The sequence below is a fragment of the Haemorhous mexicanus genome, chromosome Z (genome assembly GCF_027477595.1).
Source record: "Haemorhous mexicanus isolate bHaeMex1 chromosome Z, bHaeMex1.pri, whole genome shotgun sequence".
NCBI classification, from domain to species: domain Eukaryota; kingdom Metazoa; phylum Chordata; class Aves; order Passeriformes; family Fringillidae; genus Haemorhous; species Haemorhous mexicanus.
The window spans coordinates 56,209,623-56,235,762 of NC_082381.1; the positions used below are offsets into that span (position 1 = coordinate 56,209,623).

Here is a 26,140-nt window from a genome sequence, read left to right on the forward strand (position 1 = left end):
TTCAGGTCTACATAGGGCTAAAGCATCCATTAAAAACTTTTGAATTACTTATCATTAATATGAACTGCCTTGTTCTTCATGTACTATAGAAACGTACATATGCCACCAAAGAAAATGGATGAAGTAAGGTAAATTTTCAATACAGGGACTGTGGAGGTGAAATGCTAATTGTCCCTATAACACCAAATAAAATTCTTTACATGATTGATTGAATATGTTAGAAAGGTCTTTATGCTATATTCTCTTTTTGAACTACGCAAGTGCGAATCTTCCACTTTGAAGAGCACTAGAAAAGGCCAAGTGTAAGTGAGGAGGAACTAGTTATAAATTCCTAAAGAAATTTAGAAATGAAGGGGAAGGAGTCCCCTTCCTGAGTAGTGGGAGAAAAAACATGTGATGACCATAACCCCCATTCCCTGTCTCTCCCCCCATGCTCTGTTGGGAGGAAGGAGGTAGAGCTGGGAAGGAGATTGGGGTGAGGAGAGGGTGCTTCTTAAGGTCTTCTATTATTTCCTTTTATCCTCCTCTGATTTTATTAGTAATAAATTAAATTAATAATTTAATTTAAGCCTGTTTTGCCAGTGACAGACTCTGATTAATGATCTTTCTCTGTCCTTACCTCAACCCAGGAACTTTTTGTTATATTTTCTCTCCTCTGTCCAGCTGTGGAAAGGAGTGGCTTTGGTGGGTGCCTGGCATCCAGTCAGGGTTCAAGCCACCACACACTTTTTCTGGATTTTATACCTTATGGTATCAACTAGGTACCATAATGGAAGGTTAATATATTTAGCTGATTTTGACAGCATACAAGAGAGATGTTAGGTTTTCCGATTCTATTAATCCCTCCAACTGAGGCTACACTGTTGGCCTGTCTGACTTGTTTGTAGTAGGGTTACTGACCCATTCAGCATCCTTTCAAGAAAGGAGGACTTTGGAGAGAAATCCTGGCATAATGTATCACTTAAAACAGTCTTCATGTATTTCAAACACAAATTCTTACTAGTAAACCAACAGTTCTGATTAATTTAATCAAGAGGAAGTCATTAATGTCATGTTGCTCTTTTTTCCTGTTATCTACATCCTTTTTGATAGTGTGTTCACTTCTTTCTCTACTGTCCAATTCCACTGATTTCTTCCCAATCAATTTCTTTGGTAAGGGCTATTAAACATATAGACAAATTTATTCAAGCCTCAGGACTTCAATTCATTTGTCAGTTTGTAACTACATCTACACTCTGTGCCTTGCTATGTGCTCTGAAGTTTGGGAGAGACCCAGTTACCTATAGAGCAGGAATGCATTTTTACCCTTTGTATATTTTGGCCAACTGCCTTTCCTTATTGTATTTATGAGCTTTAGTAGACCAAATATGTTGTCTCTTTTAATCAGTTTATATTTAAAAATATATTTTTCTACAAAAATTAATTTATTTCTATTTCTTAGTAAGCTAAACAAGGATTGAATTTTACCAGGGTGTTTTTCTCACCTTCAAACAATTAACAAGTCTCTTCCCACATTTACATTTTTAATTTTTTTGCAAGTGTTGATGTTAGAGGTATATGTAGTCTACTGGCATCAGTTTCACAAAATCTCTGCATCTTTGCATCTACTGATTACTACTCTACTTACATACTTGAAAAAGTTAGATACATTGTTGTTAGTATAGAAGTGCAGATTTATTTTGAATTGCTGGAAGCAACTTAACAGTATAAAACATGACAGTGTTTTTATTATCTGTTTATTATCCTTTAACAGCAGCCCAGAATGAAAACCATTTCTGAGTGGAGAGTACTCCTCAGCTCTGTCCATGAACCAAAAGATTGTAGAGGTGAAAAATAGCTCAGAGAGTAAAAGATGGGGGATGAAAAACTTCACAAATCTTCAGAGTGCTCTGATAGCCTGAGTACATACCAGGAACTGAGTTTTGATCCCTTCTTAAAATTAACCACATATTTCTCATACAAATTCCTGTAAATGTAAGATTCCCTGCACAGAATTGCTAGGAAAGATTTCTGGATGATTGAAGCTGTAACAAAAGAGAAGCTGATCAGAAAATCTAGCTTTTTTTTTTTTTTTTTTTTTTTTTTTAATATGTCAGAAATATATGAAGCATATCCACACAGAAGCTTATACAAAATATTTGGCTGGTAAATCAACACTTTGGAAATATATTTTGTATGAAAGTACTGGGGTTTAGGATTCTTCCTTTTGTTTCTTTCTCTCAGGGAATTTTCTCCCATATGTGTTGCTAGGACACAGCAATGACTGGGTGTCATTAAGAGAGACAAAAGAAGTGGCCACAGGTCAGGGGAGGGCTCCAGCTGGCTACTCTTCCTTTTTACCTGGGGTTTCTCTGAAAAGGGCAGAGAAACCAGGAGAACTGGGCTGGGGAAAAGGGGTTGAGGGCAGCTTCTACCTCACTAGCGTTCTCCGCCTTTGGTGGGGAGAGAGGCTACGGTTACTGAGAGGAGAATTTGCCACCACTGCCAGGTTCTGTCTCCTGCTTCCTTTCTTCTACCCTTGCTGCTTCCAAGGGACCTGCTGGGGCACCGGGATCGGCAGACCCTGGGGGTTTGTAAAGAATTTTTCCTTCCATCCCTTCCCGTCGCAGCCCAGCCGCCACCACCGCGCGCTGCCCGAGCCCGCGGCACAGCGCCCCCTGCAGCCGCGGGGAGTCACCGCACCCGTCCTGCCCGCCGGGAGCCAGCAGCGCCCCTGCTGGCTGCGACCGGAACTGCACCGACGGGGAAGGCGCTTGAAGAGTGGGAAGACGCTGTTCATTGGGGTTTCTGGGGTTTTCCTCTTGTGTTTTGCTGCTGCCATTGTTGTTGTTTGTTCACCTTGTTATACATATACATACTAGTAATGAACTGTTATTCCTTTTCCCATATCTTTGCTGAAAGTCTCTTAATTTCAAAGCTATAATAATTCAGAGGGAGAGGTTGTACTCTCCATACCAAGGTAGGTTCTCATCTTCCTTGGCAGACACCTGTCTTTCAAACCAAGACAGAAGGCTTAGCTTTTTTGCTCTTAACTGGAAATAATAAGAGCAGGAACTTCGGTGAGATGCTCACATGAAAAAATGTTTTCAGACCTAACTGAAAGAGAGGAACATATTGTTATAATTTCCCTCTTACTACTTTGAGAGAAGAGTATTAAGTCAGAAGCTTCTTGTGCCTTGTGTTCCCTTTGTGTCAAACTGAACAGGAATTGCATGACATTATTCTTGATAACAACCAGAGAGGAATCTCTAATTACCCTTTCCTCATCAGATTCCTGGGCTTCAGCATTCCTTCCATCTCCCTGTGTGTGTGGATACTCCCACTAGCGGGTTCCAGTTTGCAGAAGTGCTGACCCCAAGGATACCAGCTGCACAGGATTTGCTGTTTGGGAACACGGCTAATGCAAGACACTTTGACTGTTACTTGTTTTCTTTGTTCATTTGAGCAGCAGCATCTACAAGTCCTTCACTCCAGGTTGTCACTACAGACCTTAGTATGGGACACCTTTTAAAGCAGATCTGAATAGTATAATATTATAGAAAATAAATGGAAAAACCTATTATGGACAACTTTAAGCTGTAATATGTAGTATGTAGGATTACATCTACAGCTGCTAAGTATTGATATGCAAAATTACTGTAGAACCACAACATGTTTATATTCTTCAAAAATTGTGGAGAATTTTTTTCCTCTTTCTGTACCGAATCTAGTAGAAATAAGTAACCAATTATCCATTCATAGAATCAAAATAGTTAAAAGAGAGAGGAGATGCACACAGCCTGAGGCAGTGCACTGCTAAATGCAGGCAGATTTAGGGAATTTTTAAAAAGTGTTTTTCAACTAGATCCCTGTTGTCTGAGTATGTGCAACAAAAATAGGAAAGCTACATAAAGTTTTACAGAATGTTAAGCAGATAAGGAAAAAGGCAAAATGGAAAAGGAATACACAGGAGAGACATGATAACAAGAGGAAATGAAAGTTAAAATTATAATCTTGATAACAGAGATTCAGAAATTGGTATAATTTTATCAACATTTCCTCCTTCAGGGCAAGCTTCTTAACAAGTAGGTGTGCATCCTCTACAACGGTGCAAGTTGTACAGTAATTTTCCATATCAACGCATCTATTGACACCATTTTATGTAACAGGGTCCTGAGGGAACTAGCTGGTGTTGTAACCAAGACATTTTTTATCACAATTGAAAAGCCAAGTGATGTTCCCCATGACTGGGAAAAAGCATTGCTCCCATGTTTAAAAAGTGGAGAAAGGAGGACACAGTGATCTACAGACCGGTCAGCCTCACCAGCCCGGCAAGATCATGTAGCAGATCCTGCCAAAAGATGGACTAAGGCTTATGAAAGATAAGGAGGTGATGTCAGGCAGCCAGCATAGCCCTTTACTAAGGGCACATCCTGACTGACCTATTTCATGGCCTTCTCTTATGGGATGATGGCAACAGTCAACAAGGGATGACTGATAGATGTTATCAGCCTAGACTTTTGTAAGGCCTTCAGTATGGTCCCACACCATATCCTCATCTCCAAATACAAAGGTGACTGATGGATGATTCAGTGGACAAGGAATTGGATGGATGGATGGATGGATGGATGGATGGATGGATGGATGGATGGATGGATGGATGGACAGACACAGCCATAGAGCTGGGGTCAGTTGTTCTGTGTCCAGGTGGAAGATGGTGACAAGTTATGCCCTTTGGCGATCTGTCTTGGGATGAGTGCTCTTCAATATCTTCATCAATGACATTGATGGTGGGGTTGAGTACACCTTCAGGAGATTTACAGATGCCCTGAAGTTAACAGGTACTGTTTACACCACTGAAAGATGGGATGCTATCCAGAGGGATCTAGATGAGCTTTGAAAGCAGGCCCACAAGAACCACAAGAAGTTCAAAAGTACAAGTTAAACCTGAAATTCAACAAGTCCAAGAGGTCCTGCACCTGGCTTGGGACAATCCCAGATATAAATACAGAGTGGGAGAAGAGATCATTGAGACCAACCTTGCCAAGAAGGACTGAGAGTTCCTGTGAATAAAACTCTGGACATGAGCCAACAATGTGGACCTTCAGCCCGGAAGGCCAGTCTTTGGCCTGCATCCAAACAGGTGTGACCAGCAGGTGAAAGGAGAAGATTTTCACTTCTACTCTGCCCTTATGATTCCACACCTGGAGTGCTATGTCCAGCTCTGGGGTCCTTAATACAAGAAATACCTGAATCTGTTTGACCACGTCCAGAGGACCATGAAGATCATCAGCAGGCTGGAGCAGCTCTCCTATAATGACAGGCTGTTTAGTGTGGAGAAGAAAGGCTCCAGGCCCATCTCATTGAGGCCTTTCAGTACCCTAAACTGCCTTATAAAACAGGAGAGGGACATTTCTTATGGACAGAGAGTGACAGGAAACAGGCAATGTATTTAAACTGAGAGGGGGCTGGTTTAGACTGACTATCAGGAAGAAATTCCCTATTCAGAGGGAGATACAGCATTGGGACAGGATGTCCAGAGAAGTTTTGGGTACCTCATTCTTTGCAGTGTTCAAGCCTCATTTGGATGGGGCTCTGAGCAACCTGATCTAGTAAAAGGTGTCCCTGCCCATGGCACGAGAGCTGTAACTAGATGATATTTAAGGTCCTTTCCCAAGACATTTTATGATTCCATGGTTCTATAAGACCCTGTATATTTTAATCTGGGTCTAGGAAGTCTTGCTGTAGGTCCCATCTTTAATTGCAGACATACTCAAGAGGCTACTGAAAATTGTTTGCTAAAGCTTAATTTTCTCAGAGAAAGTTAGGACTTATTTAGTTACAAACTGTCTCCCACGGCCTTCTATCTTAGAATACTGACTCAGAGTAAAACACCTGAAGAGAAGAAAAGTTTGAGCACTTTTTCTACAGCTAGAAATACTAGTTTTTTTAAGGGGTTTGTTTATTAGTTTGTTCTTTCTACTGAAACATAAGAAAAATATGGTATATAGACTGCACAAGCAAGAAAAAACTTTTACTTCAGTGGAACACCTAAAAACAAGATGGCAGAACATTAAGTCTTCTCACTAACCATTTTGGGTCAAAAGCATGAATTTAACAAAGAAAAGAAAAACTCTCCAGTGCTGAGACATTTACATGTAAGAAATTAAAATTTACATTTAAATTAAGAAAAAGTTATCTCTCACAAAAAGGGATAAAATATTTTGAAGCAAGGTAACTTCAATTCTTTGGTAATAACATAATCTCATGGGGGAACAAGAACACCAGATAACATGACATAGATGAGTTGACTACTTTATTAAGTGGACCAAACCAGCAGGATGGATTGTGTTAGGTAAAGGATTTTGCTCACATGTCCACATGCACCGTGTTTCATGCTAGAATGCTGAGGATGCAGAAAAAGTGACAGGGTCTAGTGGCTCCATGATGGCCTCTGCCTGAGGGCTTGGCAGACAATGCTTTAACAGTTGAATTCTGGGTGCTCTGTTTCTTCATGGTGCCAGATGTCCACATACCAGCTTCCCCAAGCTCTTATTGCTGGGGATGTTTGTAGCCACATCCTGTCTCAAATAGGTACACAATGGTATCACACTAGGCCTTTCCAGCTGTTTCAGGGGTTGTTCTCCTGGCACTTTTTGATCCATGGCCCATACTGTGGCTCATTCCATTCAGTTCTTGCTTTCTTACTTGCCTGTCACCTGTGGCTTATTATGCTTAAGTACCTTAGGGAAACGGTTGCAATAATGCTGAAGTAAAAAAAAAAAAAAAAAAACTTTGAGACAAAAATACCAAATATTTGGAAAAGAATAAAAATTTAAACACCCTATGAAAAGGATTTGCTTTCATCCATCACAAGATATTTTGCCATCTGTACTGTCTAGAAGTTTTGAGAATCTATCACAGCACAGAATATCCAAATAATTTGGCATTGAGACTGCACATTCCTTGGAAACCTTGTGTTTTGTAATCCAGATGGATTTAACTGTAGGGAATTCCCTAAGGTCTTTAGGAACAAAGAGCTAGCTGATACAATTGCTGTCACTAATGATGCTTTGAAAGGACCAAGGGATAAAGACAGCAAAGATTGGTTGCTAGAAGGGATTTTCCAGAGCTCATCAACAAAACATTTCTACTTTGCACATTCATGATACTTGCAAGGAATGTGCTGACACTGTCACGCCTGGAGCAGAGCTCCTAAGCCTTCCCTCCTACAGTGGTGTGCTCCTGGAAACAGAGCCTGTATCCATGGAGCTCTATCCCCACTCTTGTGTTCTTCACTTATTTTTCTGTTCCAATAAGGACATTAAAAAAGACCTAGTTTCTTTTTGTCAGCCTGTTTTCTTTTTAATTAATTCTAAATGGTCAAAACGATAGCTAGGAATAGTGAATGTCTAAGGAAAATACTTGTCTCTGTGTGATGCTGGACAAAGACACATTTTACAAAGCTTTGGCATTGATGATGACATTTGGCACTGGTGATGACATGTCGTGTGGAGTCATGCAGGGACACATGGCAATGATTTGCCCTCTTTGCTCCTGTACCTTTGAAATCCTGACTCTTCTCTGCCTCATCTATACCAAGTTCCAGTGCCTTAGTTTATTATTTTCTTGCTCTGTGCACTCTCTCTTTCTGCACATCAGCATAAGGTTGATATGATTATAAACCAGTTATGATGATGATTTTAAGATTTCTCATGCCTATTTCAGCATTGTTAAGAGGTATTTTCAGCTTTGCTGTTTACCAATAGGAATAACTTTTGGAATGTCCCTGCAGAATTCAACTTTACTCCTAAAAACAATTATTGTTCCTTATTCTCTCACTTATATCTGGCAGTCAAGTTAATTAACTTCTTAGTCAGTATTAGTTCCCACACCTCCTCTTATTCTTAATGCATTTTTAGAGGAACAAAACAAAACACATTTGAAATTACCCTACACTCACAGTGAGCACTGAAACAACAATTTCAAAACACATTTTGTAAAAAGAGATTTTAATTACTTATTCCTCAAGGGCCCAAATATAAACTAGTTATAATAAAAGATTCTGGTACTAGAAGGAATCTCAGTTTATATATGTGAAATATTTAGGGAACTTCAGATGAAAGATGCTATGACCTGTCAAAATATTCGCATTCTAATATATTCTTTGAGATAATTTGGCCCCAAGTAAGCTACTCTCCCGCAGATAGATTTTGTGACGGATAGTTTGTGCTTGAATGAGCAATTTCAGAACCAATTCAGATTTTTCTTTTTAATTTTATGTTTTCTGAAGGTGAGTATCTGCAATTCTATTATTATATGGGGCAGAGGGGAGAAAAAAATCTTAGTCTAAGTGTGTGTGAGCCTAACTGAAATAATAACATTTTGTGCTGGAATGATCTGTACCAAGCTGACAGCTAAAAATATTTTATACAGAACTGATTGGTGATGTGGATGCTATCCAACTGTTTTACAGGACTTTTCGATCCTTAGGTGTATTTTATTAGCTATATGAAAAAAAAAATTGCCAACATTATGAAAATGTGACAGATGAAAGAAAAGGTGAGCTTTAGCAATTTCCACAGCTTGGCATTCTGTGTTATTTGGGGAATTTAAAACTCTAAAATTCAGGTTTTGATGATACTGAAAAAGCAGACTTTCAAAATTGTCGTTGTACAATAGCCATAACCTGCAGAAGTCACTACGTGTGTTAACAGCATCCCTTAAAACTTTATATTCCGGAAAGACAGCGCATCTATTTTAAAGTTAGTAACACTAAACTGAAATGTCACGGCGCCCTCTAGCGGCACACAGTGGTAGCACCTGACAGCAGCAAAGATCAGGCGTTTGTAGCGCGCCGTGGTCCAAAATCCAAAAGGTCGACTGCTGCATTTATTTTCAAACCTGTTGCACTCGTTAAAAACAGATTTACATCCCTCCCACGTCTTGAAAAGGTGGCGGTACCACAGGCTGTATGCAGCTTGAAGAAACAGACTGGCTTCTCCAGGGGCTGCTGGGTGCATGTCAGAATGAACCCCGATCATAATACATCAACAAGGCTGCAAGGTTGTGCATCGTCAATTGACAAAATGCTTTCCAGAATTTTATGGAAATAGAAACTAAGAATGTTCTGTTAAACTTTCTACACCTCATGAGAACCTACACGCTCACTAAGGATTGTGAAATTCCTGCTTCTGCACAATCTTTCCCTGCTCTAGTTTCCCACAGGAGCTGTGACAAAAATGGGGTCCTGACCTGTGTTAAGCTTAGAAAAAGACTGACAGTAGCGCACTATCAAAAGGGAGACAAACACCAAGTAAACAGATGCCTCAGATATCAAGTGAAAAGCTTCTTGTACAAAATGGAAACATTTGCTCCAGCATGGCAGCAGCTGATTGCTGACCATCAGCATCCAGTGTCTGACATAGGGAGAAAGATTTTACAACATGTGTCTGTGATTCCAGTTTCTACCAGGGTTTTAGTATTAATATTAGTATTAGTATCTCTTAAAGTGTGCATAAAAGCCAGATAAGCAGACTTGTTTCTTGATACCACTCTTCACACTTCAATATTGCAGAAAAGCAGGAAATGAGAGATTTTCTTGGGTTACATGGAATTTTGGAATTGCATGAAGTTCCTTTAGACATAAATAAATGAAAAATGTGTAAGCTCAGCATCATTTATTACTTTTGCAAGATGAGAATCAGAATAGAAATAGAAGCACCAATGCCTGTTGCAGTATTACTTGACACACCCTTGGACATGAAGGTGTGGCGAGCACATCACCATTAAGCTGCACAGTCTAGTGAAGTGCTAATGTTTTGACTTCCAGATAACTATGAAATTGCAGTGCATTAGTGCTTCTTCTTTTTTGCCAAACTCAATCCCGGAATTCAGTGGAAGACACCTTCATTCTGTTTTCAGACTCTCAGCTGAAGTTTAGGGTATTAATGCTTTGTAAACATTCTTGAACTGTCAAAAGAAAAATGTCTTGCCTTAAATAAAAGCAGAAATTTTGTTTTGGCTGGATTAATACCATAGTTTTACAAAGAAAACAACAGATTTTTTTTTTTTCTCAAGTCCACAGTGAAAACTCTGAGAGGTTTATGTGCATTTATATCTATCCTCAACTACTCTGTCAAATATGGAATTATTGTAATTCCTATTGCATAGCTGGAGAATGAAATCTAAATGCACTACCCAGGCAACAATTATCTATCAGCATAGGAAATCAAATCTATGCTGAGTTTCATTCTAAAACCTAAAACTGATCAGGTAGCATGTGACCTTCTGATTTTGGGAACCTCATGAGATGCTGCTAGACTTCCAGCTCAAAGCAAAGGATAACTTCATGATGCTCCAAAGTGAAAGCAAGGAGCAGTTTCTGGACAAAGGAATGGTGAGGATGTGGTGAAATGATCTATAATGTCCTACCTCTGGAAGCTTACTCATTTTTAACAGCTACCTCAGATTCACATACAGCCAAGATACCCGTTCTGCTCTGTCATACTGGACATTGTGGTGCACCAGGCTTTTTATCCTCTTGATCAGAAGTGTTAAAATGATGGCATAAACATGCCAGCTGCCTTTTACTTACTTTATGTCTGTAGTTTGGCTTCTGGAAGATAGCACTTTAAGGCACCTGATTAGAGGAGTTGCAGAAACTGATCTGCTGCCTTAGCACCACTCTTCCCTATACCTCACAGAGGAATTGGGTGCAAGATTCCATCAGAAGATCACTGTAGGACTGATGAAGCTGATGCATCTGCAGCTTCCTCTAGACACCATCACTGATGCTATCACCATACTGTGTCTTTCCCTCATGGTTCAAGTTTGCATTATAGTAACTGGAGCTGCTCACAAGCTATTGCTGCCTAATGTAAAAGGACTGTGAGAGGCCACCTTTTTTCTCAAGGTTAAGGATTAAATTATGCCTGCAAGGTTTTCCATTTATGACTATTTTTCTCTTTGTGCAGTATTTGTTCTAGGATCATCTCTGATCATGTTTCACTTCCAGGCTAAAATCAGAGAAATTCCAGGAATACACATCCTTTATCTACAAGAACAGAAAAGAAATAAAATTCCTCCCTCTTTTTCTTACTCTGCTGTTCCCTTATGATTTAGGAAGTATTCATTTCCAGTATTACCTGAAAATTCATCAATAAGAGAGGATGGTTCTGGTGAAACTTCCTACTAGCAGCTTGAACTTCCCTTCTCCCTCTTCTAAAGCTAAGGAGGTCTTGCCCCATACATGGGCTGAGGCTTCAGGCATATGATACCTCTTACATTCCTACCCAGGATGTTCTGGGTTCTTCCTACTGGGCTCTTCCTACTGATCTGTGGAAAATCCAGGCAGGTGCAGATATGAAATCTTTGACTGGGACTGCCTAGTTAGAATAAGTGCTCCAATTTTTGCTCAACATTTTAGATGTATTGAAGATAAATCACACAACAGATCTCAACATAAGTCAAGAAAATTTAACTGCATGCTGCACTGAGTTCTACTTGCAGAATTGGCAAAGGATTATCTAGCTTATCAATTACAAAGGGTCACAGATGAGTTTTGGCAAGCTTTCATTGCTTCTGAAAAATAAATACAAATACTTGAGGTACAAACAAAACCCATGATGGCAACTCAGCTAAGTAAAAACTCAGTGGGCACTTCCAGAAACCAAACTTAAATACAGGCACTTCGAGTGCACGTTAAATATTTGATTTTTTGCCAAGGTATTTGTGGAATTCTCCTTCTGCAGTCAGCCTGGTGCAATTATGCAAGCTGTATATTGTCACACCCACCATTAGATGCCTCAGTACCCCTCAAATACTTCAGACAGTCAGCCATTATAGCTGTGACAGTCTCACAGAGTTATAACGCATAGCATATTCTAGCTTTCACAATGCTATGGTTTTACTATTTCCAACAGAAACAAAGTAAGTTTTACCTCTCTTACAGAGAAAAAACCTAAAAATTGGGAAAATTGCACCTCCAGCTTATATATGTTTATTAGAAATTCTACTGAAACAGCTGTCTTGGTGATGTGCATTACAGCTAGTGGCTACTGAAGGATCTTGCTGCCCATGTGAAGGCTCTGAGCACAGGACATATCCCATGTCAGTGCCTGCTGAGGGACAGGAAAGCCTCTAGATAAGCACTGTTGATGGTGGTTGGATAAGTTGCTGAATGCTCCAGTTTCAGACCTGAAGAAGTAATAGTTGTATCTGCAGATGCTGTTAAAGCAGATCTTGTCAGAGAGAGGCCCAGCCTCTCCTGGAGCATCTCCATTGACAGATGAGGTGAGTGTAAGAGACGGTCCTAAGTCTCATTAATTTGAGTCACGATCGTTGCAAGGACAGAGACCAGGACCCTGAAGACCCTGCCCGGAGTTCTGGCCTGCCTGAGGTGGATGCTTGCCAAGTGATTGTTTGCAGGTGTGCTTGCTGTGTCACCACGGTCTTACGCTTGCTTAATAGTCCCCACTCATCACATTGCCCATGAATTTCCCCACCTCTTGGCCAGATGGCACCTGCTTTAGAGAAAGTCTAACTTTCTGAAGTAACTTCGGTAATCCCCCAAGGAAAATCCTTCATCTACCTCATGACCAGTGTCAATGATGGAGGTTGAAGCCCCCCCCCCAACAAGGACTGAGACAAGACCCTTATAATTCTAACACAGGGGCGCTGGGCTGACTGAGGTGGGATGTCTGCCAAGTGTTACCTGCAGATGTGTTTGCTGGACCAAGACTGGTTTCCCATAGGAACCAGTCCTGAACAATGGGTCCTGAACTGGTGTGTCTGTACTTGTTCTCAAAGGACTTTTTCTCCATTGTCCTGTACCTGTTCCCCTCCTGGCAGAGAACTATAGGAGACCCCTGAGTTAACCAAAGGCTCCGAGACTCTTGCTGACATGACAAGACTGATCTGTAGGCCAGACCACGAGGATTTTTGTCTCTCCATTGGTAGAGATGAAATATATACCCCTCCCCTCTTTCTTTCTCTCTCTCTCTATCCTTTATCTCCTTTCTAATCCTTCTATAGCACTTGCAGTGGGCAGTCAATAAAAGGTGCATTTGTTTTGATTAATACTGAAATCCCCTGTGTTGTTTTTTGCACTCTCAGATCGGTCCATCACGAACCATCTCGACCCCCGCTTGTATGAGCGGATCATGACAGTGAGACAGAGGAGCTTGAGCCCCTTTATCTTTCCCTGCATTGTTAGCGCTTCAATTCCATGTTTTACCAAAGGTGGAGAGAAAGTGAAAGACACAAGCCCTAAGCAGAGTGCAAGAGAGAACAAGAAGCATGAGGCTGGCTGCTACTACCCCACCAAATGAGCTGCGTGTCAGGAGACAGCTCTCACTACAAGGACTTCAGCTTGTCCACTGTTTGCCCTAGAGACACCTGAAAGGGAGATGTTTTCTGTGTGTATTCCAGAGTTACCAGAGCTTTCAAGAGCCAGCAGCTCTAGGACGGCATAGCAGAAGTTGCTGTTTCTTTGACTGCTCCACTCTGCTGCATCTCCAGGGAAATAGTAACGAAGATAATCAGCTTAGAAATTCTCTGTACATTACAGTGCACAGCAAGAATGTGTGTGACAAACCTGTTCCCACCTTCTGCAACATGTTAGATCAAATGGCAAGGAAAGACAGAAAAGCCTTCTGGAAATTACACCAAGTTGGTGCTTGAACTACCAGAGTGCTAAAAGTTTAAAAAATATAAAATAATAATTACATAATAATAATTAAGAACATTCTAGACATTCTGAGCTTAAGTCTAAGACAACCTACTGTGCTTTACAGAAAATTAAACATATCTATAGAATGTACTTGCTTTTAAACAGTGTTACCTAAGTATACACCCAAATTCATTGCATCATTTGCCTATCACAAAGTCAGCCTACTCCTGTGCTGGGAAGAAGAACCATTTCCACTGACCTACAAGCACCTGAATCCTTGAGAGATGAGAAGCTTAGAATGCATTCTGAAACAGAACTACTACTCAGCATAGAAGTGGCCATAAAGATTTGCAAGACCTACAAGTATGAAACTAGAAAAGAAGTCCTCATAGCAGTTTTCAAGTCTTGTCAGAGTAGCTCATGTGGGAAAAGCAGTATGACTATCTTCAAAGGGAGAATTGTCTGTAACCCAGATTCGACTCCCATGTTCTTTCTTTCTGGAGGGAAGGGGCTATTTTAAAAGAAGAAAAACCCCACATTTTCAATCACTGCTTTATTTAGACGGAGAACTGTTCAGGGAACTGTTGGGGTATTTTGCTATGTTTTTCACAAAGATTCACTCTGCAATAAATAAAGCAGACTAAGAACCTTACAGATCAACAGGAAAAAAAGAAACCAACATCAAACCCAAAACACTTAGCTATATCTGTCAGTTGATATCTCAGTGCTGGCAGGCTTCCTAATTTCCTCTGTGACAAGCAGTTCTGCAGCCAAGCTTGGTAACTAGGAGCCCATGTAATATTTTTACAGTATTTCTGAAAACATACACCTTAGGAAGCAGGATGACAGGAGCTATAAGTTTCCCAGAGAAAAAAGATTTTATCCATCAACATCATATCTTATGTGATTCTAGATAGAAAGAGTCATGGAGCTCCATAGGCAAAGCTTTGAACTACCTGCTGTGCAAAAGCAAACATCCTCCTGCTTTTTTTCTGGATCGCCCTCTTTATCCTAGTACTGAATGTTTAGATACAAATTTTTGTCAGCCCTGGTAATTCCTCTCTTAGCCAAGTCAGATTTTGATCCTACCACCTCAGGAATAAAGCATTCTTTAGGTTTTACCTGCAGGAGACACAGAACAGAGCAATAAGGAAGTGCCAAGAATTCTGCAACATGTCAAGGCTAGGCCCATGTCATCGTGATGACTGTTTTGTGCAATTCTGGTTCTATTTGTTGAAAGACACTACCATTCCCACACCTTAAAAACCAGGGCCCCTCAGCAGGATGGGGAGCACTGCACACCAACCACCCTTTTGCTCTACATCATGTAAATCTATCTCTGAGGTTGTTGCCCTGTGGTTGCCTGCTCTCCAGAAATGCTACAGAATTATAATCTGACAAAACAGAGGTATGCCAATGCAGTACCTGTGACTCCTAGACCTTGATAACTAACTCAGTTATTAGTTCTGCCACTGTTTGTAGTAATGCTAATGAACAGTAACTGTAGTATGGCACCATTGATGCATCTGTAAAAAAGTTTCACGTCCATTGAGTTTGAAACAGATTTCTTCCAATCACTAGCAGAAACTTCCTTAGAGGCCAGACATAGGATTTAAAACTGAACTGCAGCAAAAAGTTACAGGAATTGCATCTGTATCTATATTTTTTAAAATAGTTTGGGTTGGAAGGAACTGTAAAATATCACCTAGCCCAAGACCCCTGCAATGAGCATCTTCAATTACACACATTTGCTCAGACCCCCATCCAGCCTGACCTTGAACTGAGCCCTGAATGAGGTGCCATCTCTGAGAGACTCTTCTGCTCTGTCAGTCTCTGTCGACGTGCACTGGGACATGAACGTATGGCAGAGAGCAGAAGAGGGGAAAATATGAGTGAGAAACACTCTTAGCAGAGGGAACACCAAGGCTGAAGAACAGTGAGGTGTAGACAGTCCGTGAAACACCAGCAGATAGCCACAATGAGTCCTGTGCTTGACTCACCACTGACAAGGGGGAAAAAAATGAGGAGGGAGAAGCAGCAGAGAGGAGCTTTTGGGGACATACTGTACACCTACAAGTACCCATGCCAGTGAGCAGCTGGTGGGGAGAGTCAGGAGTGAATCTGAGCTTGAGAACTGGGACAGGAAAAGTGAGTCTTTTGGTTCTCACTGCACAAAAATACTTGAATTGGTTTAAATTAGTTTTATCCAAGTCAAGTCCGCTTTGCTTGCAACACTATCTCTGTTTTTACTTAAACCATAAATAAATTACAAGTTCCCAAGTCTTTAAGCTTCATTAGCATTGTGGATGCCAGGGTTCTTTGATAAGCAATAACTTGTATCTACAAGACTGCATTCTAGTCATTGAGAGACTAATTTAATGTGGTCACTGTTAAGTTCATCCTGCTTATAAAGGCCATTATATGTATGAGATTTATTTGACTGAAGTAAAATGATAATGCCAAAAAAAAGGAAAGATTTTTCACATTTGCAGGAAATGAGAAATATGCTTTCTAAAAAAAAATTCTTGTTAGTTGAAGTTATCAAAGCAGATTTTAAAGCAACAAAGCAATAGTCCACAACATCATTCTAGTTATTCTCTCAGCATTTATTTGAAATAACAATACTTTCCATGATATAGTTTAAACATTAAGCAGTAGGGAATTGTCTTCATTTCACATCATCCAGTACTGAAGTGGCACATTCGAAGCAGCACAATAAACCTCTGATAGATCTGTACAATTTAGATAAATAGAACTCTGGATAACTAAACTAACAGAACTACTGCAACTGTTACCAAAAGAATGCCAAGAAGCTAGGCACAGCACTGTACACACCAAGTGCAGGAAGGAGGAACACAGGAGAACCAACTAAACAGATGGGAAATGTTTTTATATATACAGCCACATGTCTTCAGTTGCTCAACAGAAAAATAACATGTTTTATTTTGTCCTCATTGAGGAGAGAGTATGCACAAATGATGTTCAAAGAACACATGGCAGACTGAAACAAATGAAATGAGGGTTGTGTTTGGTTGGTTACTGTATTCCTCAGTGAATGAGTTTACAAAGGATATCTGGTGCTTAAGCAGCAAGGTTTTGTGCCAAGACTTGACAAGAAACATTAAATAAATGCCAGTTTTATTCCCCATCTTGCCCATTTACTGGCATTTTGGTGAGCATGCTAAAAGTTCCTGAAGGGCAAATTCAGGTGGTTTGTGGTCCAACATTTCTACTACAGGAATCCCCATTTGATAGCTTACAGTTTACCTCTGGAGGGAAATAGGCCTTTTAACAATAATTAAGAATATAAAACTTAGCAGAGAGCAGCAGGACACACAGTACAGTGGTTCACTTTCTGAGAAACCATCTATGCTTACACTCTCTCTGTGAGAACAGCCAGCCAGTTTGGTTGGAAGATACAATTCTGGTTAGTCAATGTTAGACCTGTGTGAACTGTATCATTAGGAAGGGAAAGATGGAATGGCAAGAACTTTTCCCTCTTTTTATAGAGAACTAAGACTGAAAAAGTAATATGGTGGTGACAGGCATTATCTTCCCAACACCACCTTCACTTCCTGCTACTTCACTATGAATTACCTGCTTTGCTTGCCATCATCTTCCCCGTTTCATCTCACTAATGGCTCTGGTTACTACCAGGCCAGCACAGTCAATACACTAATCCACGCTATGCTGGCTCAGAAGATACAACGCATCACCACCACATAGTATGACAACACGTAAACCAAAGATGCTCATTAGGAATCGGTAACTCTAACCACTGCAGTTTGCACTTGTAAGGTGTAAGAAGCAGCATTTTGAAAGCAGTGGTACTGACACAGCTATCTGCGTCAGAGGTGGTGGGTCAGCATTCCTAATTGGGTAACGGAACTAGAATATCGACATAATTGATGGGGAAGAAACCTGACTGGCCATGAAGCATCCCCTCATACCAGTTTTCATCAATCTGGTTAGTGAGGGTAATAATATCACCCTCTTTAAATCCCAGCTCCCCTTCATTCTCTGGTTCAAAGTCATACAGAGCTCGGCAGCATGGCTGATCCATGTGAGCACCTAAGGAGAAGAAACACAGAAACAACGTGCTTAAAAATCTCAACACTTAAGAGTACCCATTTTACTACTGTACCTATGACAAATTTTGGTTTTTTCTATTCTCACTAATATTATGATGACAGTTCTTTGATATTTGGACTGCCAAATTTGTTAGAAGACAGCTATTAACTTCTGACAGTCTTCAGTTACTCTACATGCCTCCTGGTAGAAGTCTGAGAATCCCAAAAGAACCAAGCTACAGTCAAGCCCAGACCTGAAAGCACAACTATGATCAATTTGGAATCTAATTTTTATTTGTTAATAAAACACAAAAAATTAAGCAAAAGCTCTAAAATATTTCCAGCTTTACTGGCAAAGAGATGCTTTGTCTGTTTACCTCAGGTAAGCAGTGTAAGCGGTAGCTTAAAACAACAGTGAAGATATAACTGTGTGTTTGCGCTTTATTTGGAAACGTCACTGGTACAGCTATACCACTGTATATGCTCCTAATCCTCTTAATTTTAGTACCACACTTCCAAAGATTTTTATTCTCCATTTCCACAAAACACTTTATTACAGGGCCATCAGGACAGATCCAGAAAAAGTTTAAAATTGAGAGCTTTCTAATATGCTAATTCAGGAACATCTGACTGTAATCTCTATAGGATAGCTAATGGGTATTATTATAAGCCATTAGTTTGATTGGATTTTCATATGTTATATGAAATTAACAAATATACTCTCTCTTCCCTCTCCCTGAAGTCTCTATAGCTTCAAGCCTACCAAAACCAAAATTGTTACCGGTCAAAATATTTAGGATTTAGGAGCACTAAATTGTAAGAAATCATATCCCCTCCTGAATTTCCATAGTAAAAGTTCATACACTTTCAGTGGTCTAAATGAACCCACACATGCCACTTCACCATAATGATAGTTCTAAGAATATATGGTCTACTTTTTCATGAATACTGGCTTTAAGATGAGTAAGTTTCAGACATTCTGTATATTCGTTTTGAACACTCATTTTGGTTAGAAGGCCCATGCTTGAGTTATTTTAGAACAGAACTTTTCCATTTCTGTAGATCTCAATAGAGTAAATTTTTCAAATACCAGACCTAATTTATTAAATTCTATAGTGAAATCTTATTTTCTTTTCTTTACATAATGGTTAGAGTGTATTTTGGTTTCTTTGTGATGAAGACTACTGTGCTGACATCAACAAGCCTTAGACCATGTTTGGTATCCTCATTGCTACCAGCTGAAATTTAGAAGAAGTAGCAAATAAAATCTTTAAATTAATCACTCCAAACATATATTCAAGAATTTTCAAATAAGGCATATTTCTGAAACCAATATACACATCCTCCTAAAGAAAATGTTAAAAACTTCCCTCTGAAGAGGGAAATATAAATGCTGGAGAAATGTCATGAACATCAGTCTGCTCTGGCTTAGCACAGACAAGTGTTCATGACCCTGCAAAAGAGAAGTAAAGAAGAAAATTACAGATGGAATGAGGAGAGCTCTAGCATGCAAGACTCAAGCCACACTCATGCACTAGGAATCTCAATTATATCCTTCTCCTTGTTAGTATAGTGAGGAGATTGTTAGGAGTTTGCAAGGTTGTGTAAGATTATTTCAGAGCCAAATGGAGATATTCTTCCTGTCTATATGTGGGAGAAAATCAAACATTCGCATCATGATGTGATGGAAAGAAAGGAAATCCTGAGTAAAGATCTAGCGAAAAACACCTCTTGCAAGGTGGAACATGATAGCAATTGTCACTGAGGTAAACTGGAACAACTAAAATCAGGGTCTGGACAGAGGCCAGCCCTCACCATACCATGGGATAACACATCATTATTGTGTAAGAAACAAATAATAAGACTTCCGTGGTATGTGCTGATATTAAACAAACCATTCTTTAAGATAGTAATTATGTACACTCATACTAATGGTTAATCTTGTGTGTGCTGGTCCTACTTGGACAAAGAAAATAGCTCATATAGCTTAGTTTTTCTTTTCACTTATTTTTACTTTCAGGTTCATTGTGTTGTAATACCTAATTTATTTATCCTACCTAAGTAGGATATGATTATGGAGGTCGGGCTGGCCTTAGATTTCTGCATCTTCGTGGAAAACTTTCCATCGTTATTTTGGTTCTCTAAATGCCTATTTTGTAAAGATCTGTTTTTCAGGGTAACCTTTTAGGAAAATATATTTTTGACCAAAAGACTCCTTTAAAGCAGTGGATAATCCATCTCTGTTCTTCTTCCTGAGGATATGAACACTTCTGAAAAAACCCACTTCAAACATCTCTCTTCTATATACTATCCCATTCCCATTTTCCCTCATGGAAGAACTAATCTCCAGAACAAAGCAGGCAACTTCTGCATGGACACTCTGCCATTACCTGACGGTTTGGGTGTGGTGGCATGGGATATTCCTCCATTGTGCTGTGTATTGTCACCAGTGGAGAAATCCAGGCTCATACGGGGTTTGGGCTGGTACTCTCGCCTGGGCTGAGAAGATGCCTCTTTTATTCTGCCAAAACATCAAGGCTAAATGTCAACACTTAAAGTCTTGTTAGCAGATGAGATGCACCAAATATCTTTATTTCCAAGGCTGAAATTCTCATCCACCAGCCACCCATAGTAAACAAGTTGAGTAATTTGGGGTAGTTTTTTTTGTTTACAACAGTAGTTTAAATTACCAAAACTAGCCAAGGTGTCTGTGCCATGAAATTGTTAATTCTTCATTCCTTTTAGAAACCTAGCTATTTGTCTATCTTCCTTTCACCTAACAAAAACAAAGTTTCTCATAATAAAGAAAAACTTGTTACTTGACTATCAATGCTTAGAGAAGGGCTAGACAAACATCTCTGTCCCCATTTTTAGCATGAATTTTGCTTCTAATCCTTGCAAGCATTATTTATTCAGTTGATTGATGCCAACTCTTGTCATTTTGTAAGAAGACTCCGTGGGAATGTACTGACTTCATCTGCAGACTTGGTTAATTTGCAATTTGGAATACTTGTTTCACAAAGGTACAAAAGTCCACTCTTCCCTACTCTCAAAATAACCATTTATTTATCATTAATTTCAACTATTTCTTCTAATTGAGAAATCTAGAGTTTCTAAAGAAGGGTCTATTTACAGATTCCAGGGCAAAATCCAAGGAAAGGATAAACAGAATCAGAGCAGCTTATGCAGAACAACTACCACATGTATTTCTAATTCCACATATGAAAGAACACTTAGTATGTACTTACAAGACACGTTGATTTTTCTAGCCTTTTCTATATCTGCCCAAGACTTGCAGCTGGTAGCACATTTTGATCCATCTATTGTAAAGACCTGCACCTAACTTCCTGACTTTTGGTCCCTATAATAAGGTTTTCGTCACCATCCAAAATACCAGTATAAGTCAGCTCCTAGAGAGTGCTTTTCTTTCACATTAAAAACCAAATCCATAAGCAAAAAAAAAAAAAAAAAAAAAAAAAAAAAGAAAAAATAAGTCTTTGTTTGGTTTCACTCATTAGCAAAATTCAAGACAGTAAATTTTTCAAAGAAATACTTACAGTAGTTCTGTTACACTTAATGCTTTCATGAAACACTATTTTTTTCACATTATGAACTATAAGGTGACAGTTCTACTGACTTGCTAAAAATTACCCAAAAGCTCAGCATCAGCCATGTTTCTCAAGAAAAGAAATAACTCCAAGGAGACCATTCCTACTTCCCAGCTGCTCTGTCATGATACTGTGTTGGGAAAACTTCATCCTCATTTCACGTGGTGAAAAAGGGAGTTTAAAATAGTCTTTGCTGACCTTCCAGCTTTTATTAATTTTACTGAAAATTTCCCAACATTTGCCAAGCTCCTAATATTTCCCAGTTCCTGGAATAATGGCATTTTAAGGACACTTATGCCTTCCATTAATGTGTAGAAAAGAAATGAAATTCTTTCACTTGTACTTCAAGAAGAAAGTCTTGAAGTCTAATCTAAAGAGCCACGAAAAAAATAGAAAACAAGTGCATTTTTAAATTTTTCATAGTTTTTGGAGTCTAACTCATATTTTTTAAGCATTCTTTTGTGAATATTTAGCAGGACAGTCAGGAATGTCTTATAAATTCCAAGACAGGACAGTCTTGGAAGGAGCCAGCATAAAAAGGTTCCATTCACTATTTCAAAGGGTATCTAGAAATTGGGCAGTATGAGCTGTAGACATCACTGACAGTGAACAGTAACAAATTTGCTCAGTAAAAAGTAAATAATGATTTACTTTCTGCTCTTTATAGTAAAAAAAAAAAAAAAAAAAAAACCAAAAATCCCACCAAACCCCAGGGGTTATGCATTACTTGCTACCTGCCTATCACCAGCAGAAAAAGACTAGTAGTTTGGACAGTAACAGCTCTACATCCCTGACTCATCTCTGGCATGAACACATCACAGTGCTCAATTTGTGTCCAGCACTGTGGATAAAGTATGATTTAGCCAGCAACCTCTTTACAATTAGGGATGCAAAAGATTTAGTTCGACCTAATTACCATAGCATTCTGATGAGAGGTCCTTGCAAAGCTAAAATCATTCACAGTTGAAAGTTGAATTAAAAATACTGACCAGTTAGCAGAAATTTAAAAATTGCAAAGGATCATCTGAATTGGTACAGGAAGAGAAATCTATTGTAGAAATGAATGTTCACTTAATGGCATAATTTATGGACTAACAGATAAAACCCCTGTCCCTGAGGAATTTTTAATGCTTCTGTAAAGAAAGAGAATTGCAGTTCTCTTTTGCAAGTGCTAAAAATTGTTCTGTTTGCTGTTTAGACAGTATTGCAAACTGTATCCAGGAAGAGCCACCACGACAGCCTACCCACCAAAACAAGTGCTGCTTCTAGACACAAAGACTTCAAGACTCAAAAGTGAATGAGGTTTTCAGGATGCATGCTCTGAGAAAATTAATACTGACAAACCCAGCAGTATTAGCAACTTGATCTATACTAATGACATCAGAAAACAGCTGCCTTTGCACAGTGTGTGAACATTATCTCCTCTTGGGAATTATATCCAGCTTTTTCTAGGAGTCTGCCAGAACCATATTAGTAGAGAAACCTTCCCTGAATGTTAAATTTCTTTGAAGAAGGATGTGTGTGTGAGAAGCTGATAAATTTGTTTTGATGGAAACAAAAATTCTAAAGTAACTCTTTTAAAAAAAGATGTAGGAATTCTGATAGCATATGCAGTTATACAAACGGAGATAGAAGAAATAGCTCAAGTCCTGTACCAAGTTTGATCTGATAATAGGAGGAATATTTAATAAAGTTGTTAATAACGAGGGTCTCACTATTGGCTCAGGAAGAATTTCAAGATACTCTTTTTTCAAAATCAATTTTTAACATCTTCTTTCAGAATGAGCACACTTTGCAAATACATGCACGAACAGTAAGGAATCCAAAATTGTGAGTGTCACTGAATTCAGTATTTATAAACACTTTCAGTTAACTCAGATTTGATGGCTGTACTGAGCTGAGGTGCTTTCCTGAACTCATACTTAGAAGTAGATGCATTGCAAAAACATTAAAATCTCAGCTTGCAATCATCTAATGAAATGGTCTTTGATTTCATAAAAGAACAAGTACCAAGTTGAGAAGCATAACAGCATTGCATTCTAGTCATAGGTTTTCTACCTCTGTAAAACTAACAAACTATTCAAGAAACTTATAAAAAGTGCATTACCTATCTTCCAGTTTAGAAGTAACTCGCTGTAAGATCTGTGTGGCCTGCTTGTGGTACTCCAGCTGGGCTTGCACAAGAGCAGAAAGCTGGCTCACTTGTTCAATCTGAGGATTGACATTAAAACATCAGGTCTTAGGAGACTACCAAAAAGCTCAGGCAATACAGAATAAAGACCACTGCCCACTGCAAATGTAGTTTAACTTATCCCTCTAAAACCTTGATTAATCTTTGCAGTTAGCAGTAAATATTTACTTATTAGTCTTTATTCATTACCACATCTGATCTGGAATGGTAACTGCAACTCTTCTCTGCTGATCATCTCTCCATGGCTGATTTGCATGAACAGCAGCCTACAGACCTACCACATTCAGCAAACACTATGAAAGTAAAAACGAGACTGTAATGAGAGTGTAATACACCTTCTCCCTCCCTGCCTTTGAAGGGCACAGAACCACAGGGACTGTGGCCATGCTTCTATTGTATTCTGACCTGTGAAGCAGACCAAAACAGAAAGTTACTGCAGACTTGGATGCAGATTAATTGCCGTGAGGGCAGACAGCCTTTCACTTCATGAGGGAAAAAACACCCAGATCCCCACTTTGGGGGCAGTGCGATTGCTAGCGGTTTTCAGAGTGCACAATGCCAAAATGGTGTAATGTTTGCCAGCACTATTTGCACACACGGGTATGGATATTACTACAAAGAATAAAACTACAAACTTGTTATATTTCCTTCATTTCAGTGCAGCTATATTTAATTCCTATGCAGATACCAAGTTCTATATGCAAATATTTTCAGGTTTGTTATAGCTCCTCTACAGCAATCTGGTAACAAAATGAGGAGTTAGAATAGGTGTGTAATTAAAATCAAATAATTCACATCAACAGAAACACTTAAAATAATTTCCTTTGACTACATATTCTGTAAGACAGACCTCAGCTGACTTGTTATAGAGACGTTTTTTCTTGCTTAATTCAACAATTTCAATACTAATTATAAATAGATCATTAGATAAACCTAGAAAATGCTCAATCTGAACCAATATATAAGCAAAACATATTCTGCAGAGTCAGATATGAGCAGTCACTATAACTTTGTATTTTCTATTCCCTGTTGCATCTGATCACAGCAGAGACCATAGGGTTATGAGTTCATAATTTCTGATCTTTACAGTCCTCTCAGCAGCCCATACAGTTGAGAAAAAGCCTTGGCCCAAACCCTATAACCACAAGCAAACATAAATAGTTATATTTACATAATTCTAAGAAGAAAGATACTTCAGTTTTGCAAGTAATGCTTTGCATTTAGGAAACACAACAACGCTGCAGAGGACTCACATCCTCTAGCTCAGTTACCTATAAAATACCTAAAATATTGTTCCTACAAGAACATGCTGTACATTATTATAGATTCTGAGCCTTACGCTGCGTCCAACAAGGAGGAAAGTGCCTCCACTATCTTTCTAAGACTCTGGTCAAAGATTAACAAGAGTTATCTCACATCCATCTCCAGAAGGTTAAACATGCTTGACTCAGCAATTTCTTTTGATTCATCAAATTTCTCCAGAGCTTGACGAAGTTCTTCATCAGGGAGCTTGCCCTGTCTTTTCTTCTTGTAATCAAAATCCAGGCGTCGACCCTCCATTTTCTTCAGGTGATGCTAAACAACCAAAAAACACAAATACAAGTAGACAATAAAGGACCTTCCCCAACCTTCCTGATTCTAAGCAGGTAGTCCATGCACCCTTGGAAGCATATGTTGTTTGTTGCCCACTAACCCTCTCCAGAGGAGAGAAATATGGAACAATGACATACGTGGGTTTACGAATCATTTAAGAAGCAATGATCTAAATGACAGACCAAGACTAATAAGAGGCCTGGCAGAATGGACAACTTCAATTGCCATCTCTATAAAAGATACACAGGTTTCTTGCTTTTTAACTCAGATGAAGAATTACCTGAACACATTGTTTTTTTCCCTAGATGTTCAGGAGAAATACTTTTAAAAGCACAACTTACTATATTTTTGTCTGTGCAACATCATTCATGAACAAACGACACAGGATTTATTTTTATCATTTCTACCAGACCACTAAATTATCTTAATGCTATCTTATACTGAAGATTTCCTAGTCTGTTACCTGCAGGTAACGCTCATGTTCATCTGTTTAGCAGCTGCCACGTTCAACTGGCCACAAGTAAATGCTACCAGCATGACCATGATGACTTGAAGTGTTTACTTCCTCTCAGAAGAATCAATTTGTCATGCACTACGATATTTATAACTACCCACTTTCTAAATTATATCAAACAGTCCAAGATATCTTTCATCCACATACATTTAACAGTATGAGAGCCTTACTGAGCTGAGAAGAGCAGCTACTTATGCAGATAAGCATTTGCCATACACTAGAAAATGGCACGTAAACATCAGCACATCTATTTTGTGAAATGAGCTTTCAAATGGCAAGATTAGAGTACTGTGCTCTTGCCTGCATAAGACTGAAAATTTTACCATCAAAAAATGTTCAAACTTTTATCTTTCCCTTTCTAAAGCATCATTAAGAGATACAGCACTGAAAGCAAAATTCAAGCCAAAAGAGACAAAAGTCAGGTCATTTTCAAACCTGAATGTCCCGTTTTAAACTATGCAACTAACAAAAATTCTAAACATATAGACAGTCCACACACTTGGCATTATTAAA

General features: G+C 39.1%; 1 protein-coding gene across 1 annotated transcript in view; it reads right to left on the reverse strand.

Moving 5' to 3' along the window:
* Window positions 1–16,236: 16,236 nt before the first annotated feature.
* The window catches only part of SH3GL2 (SH3 domain containing GRB2 like 2, endophilin A1), a 96,096-nt gene continuing 86,192 nt past the window's right edge, over window positions 16,237–26,140 (reverse strand). The window contains exons 6-9 of the mRNA XM_059874001.1: window positions 24,937–25,095; window positions 23,437–23,540; window positions 20,112–20,242; window positions 16,237–17,722 (exon numbers count right to left, since the gene is read on the reverse strand). Coding sequence (XP_059729984.1) covers window positions 17,523–17,722; window positions 20,112–20,242; window positions 23,437–23,540; window positions 24,937–25,095 — 594 coding nt within the window. The 3' untranslated portion in view covers window positions 16,237–17,522. The remainder of the gene's footprint in view (window positions 17,723–20,111; window positions 20,243–23,436; window positions 23,541–24,936; window positions 25,096–26,140) is intronic.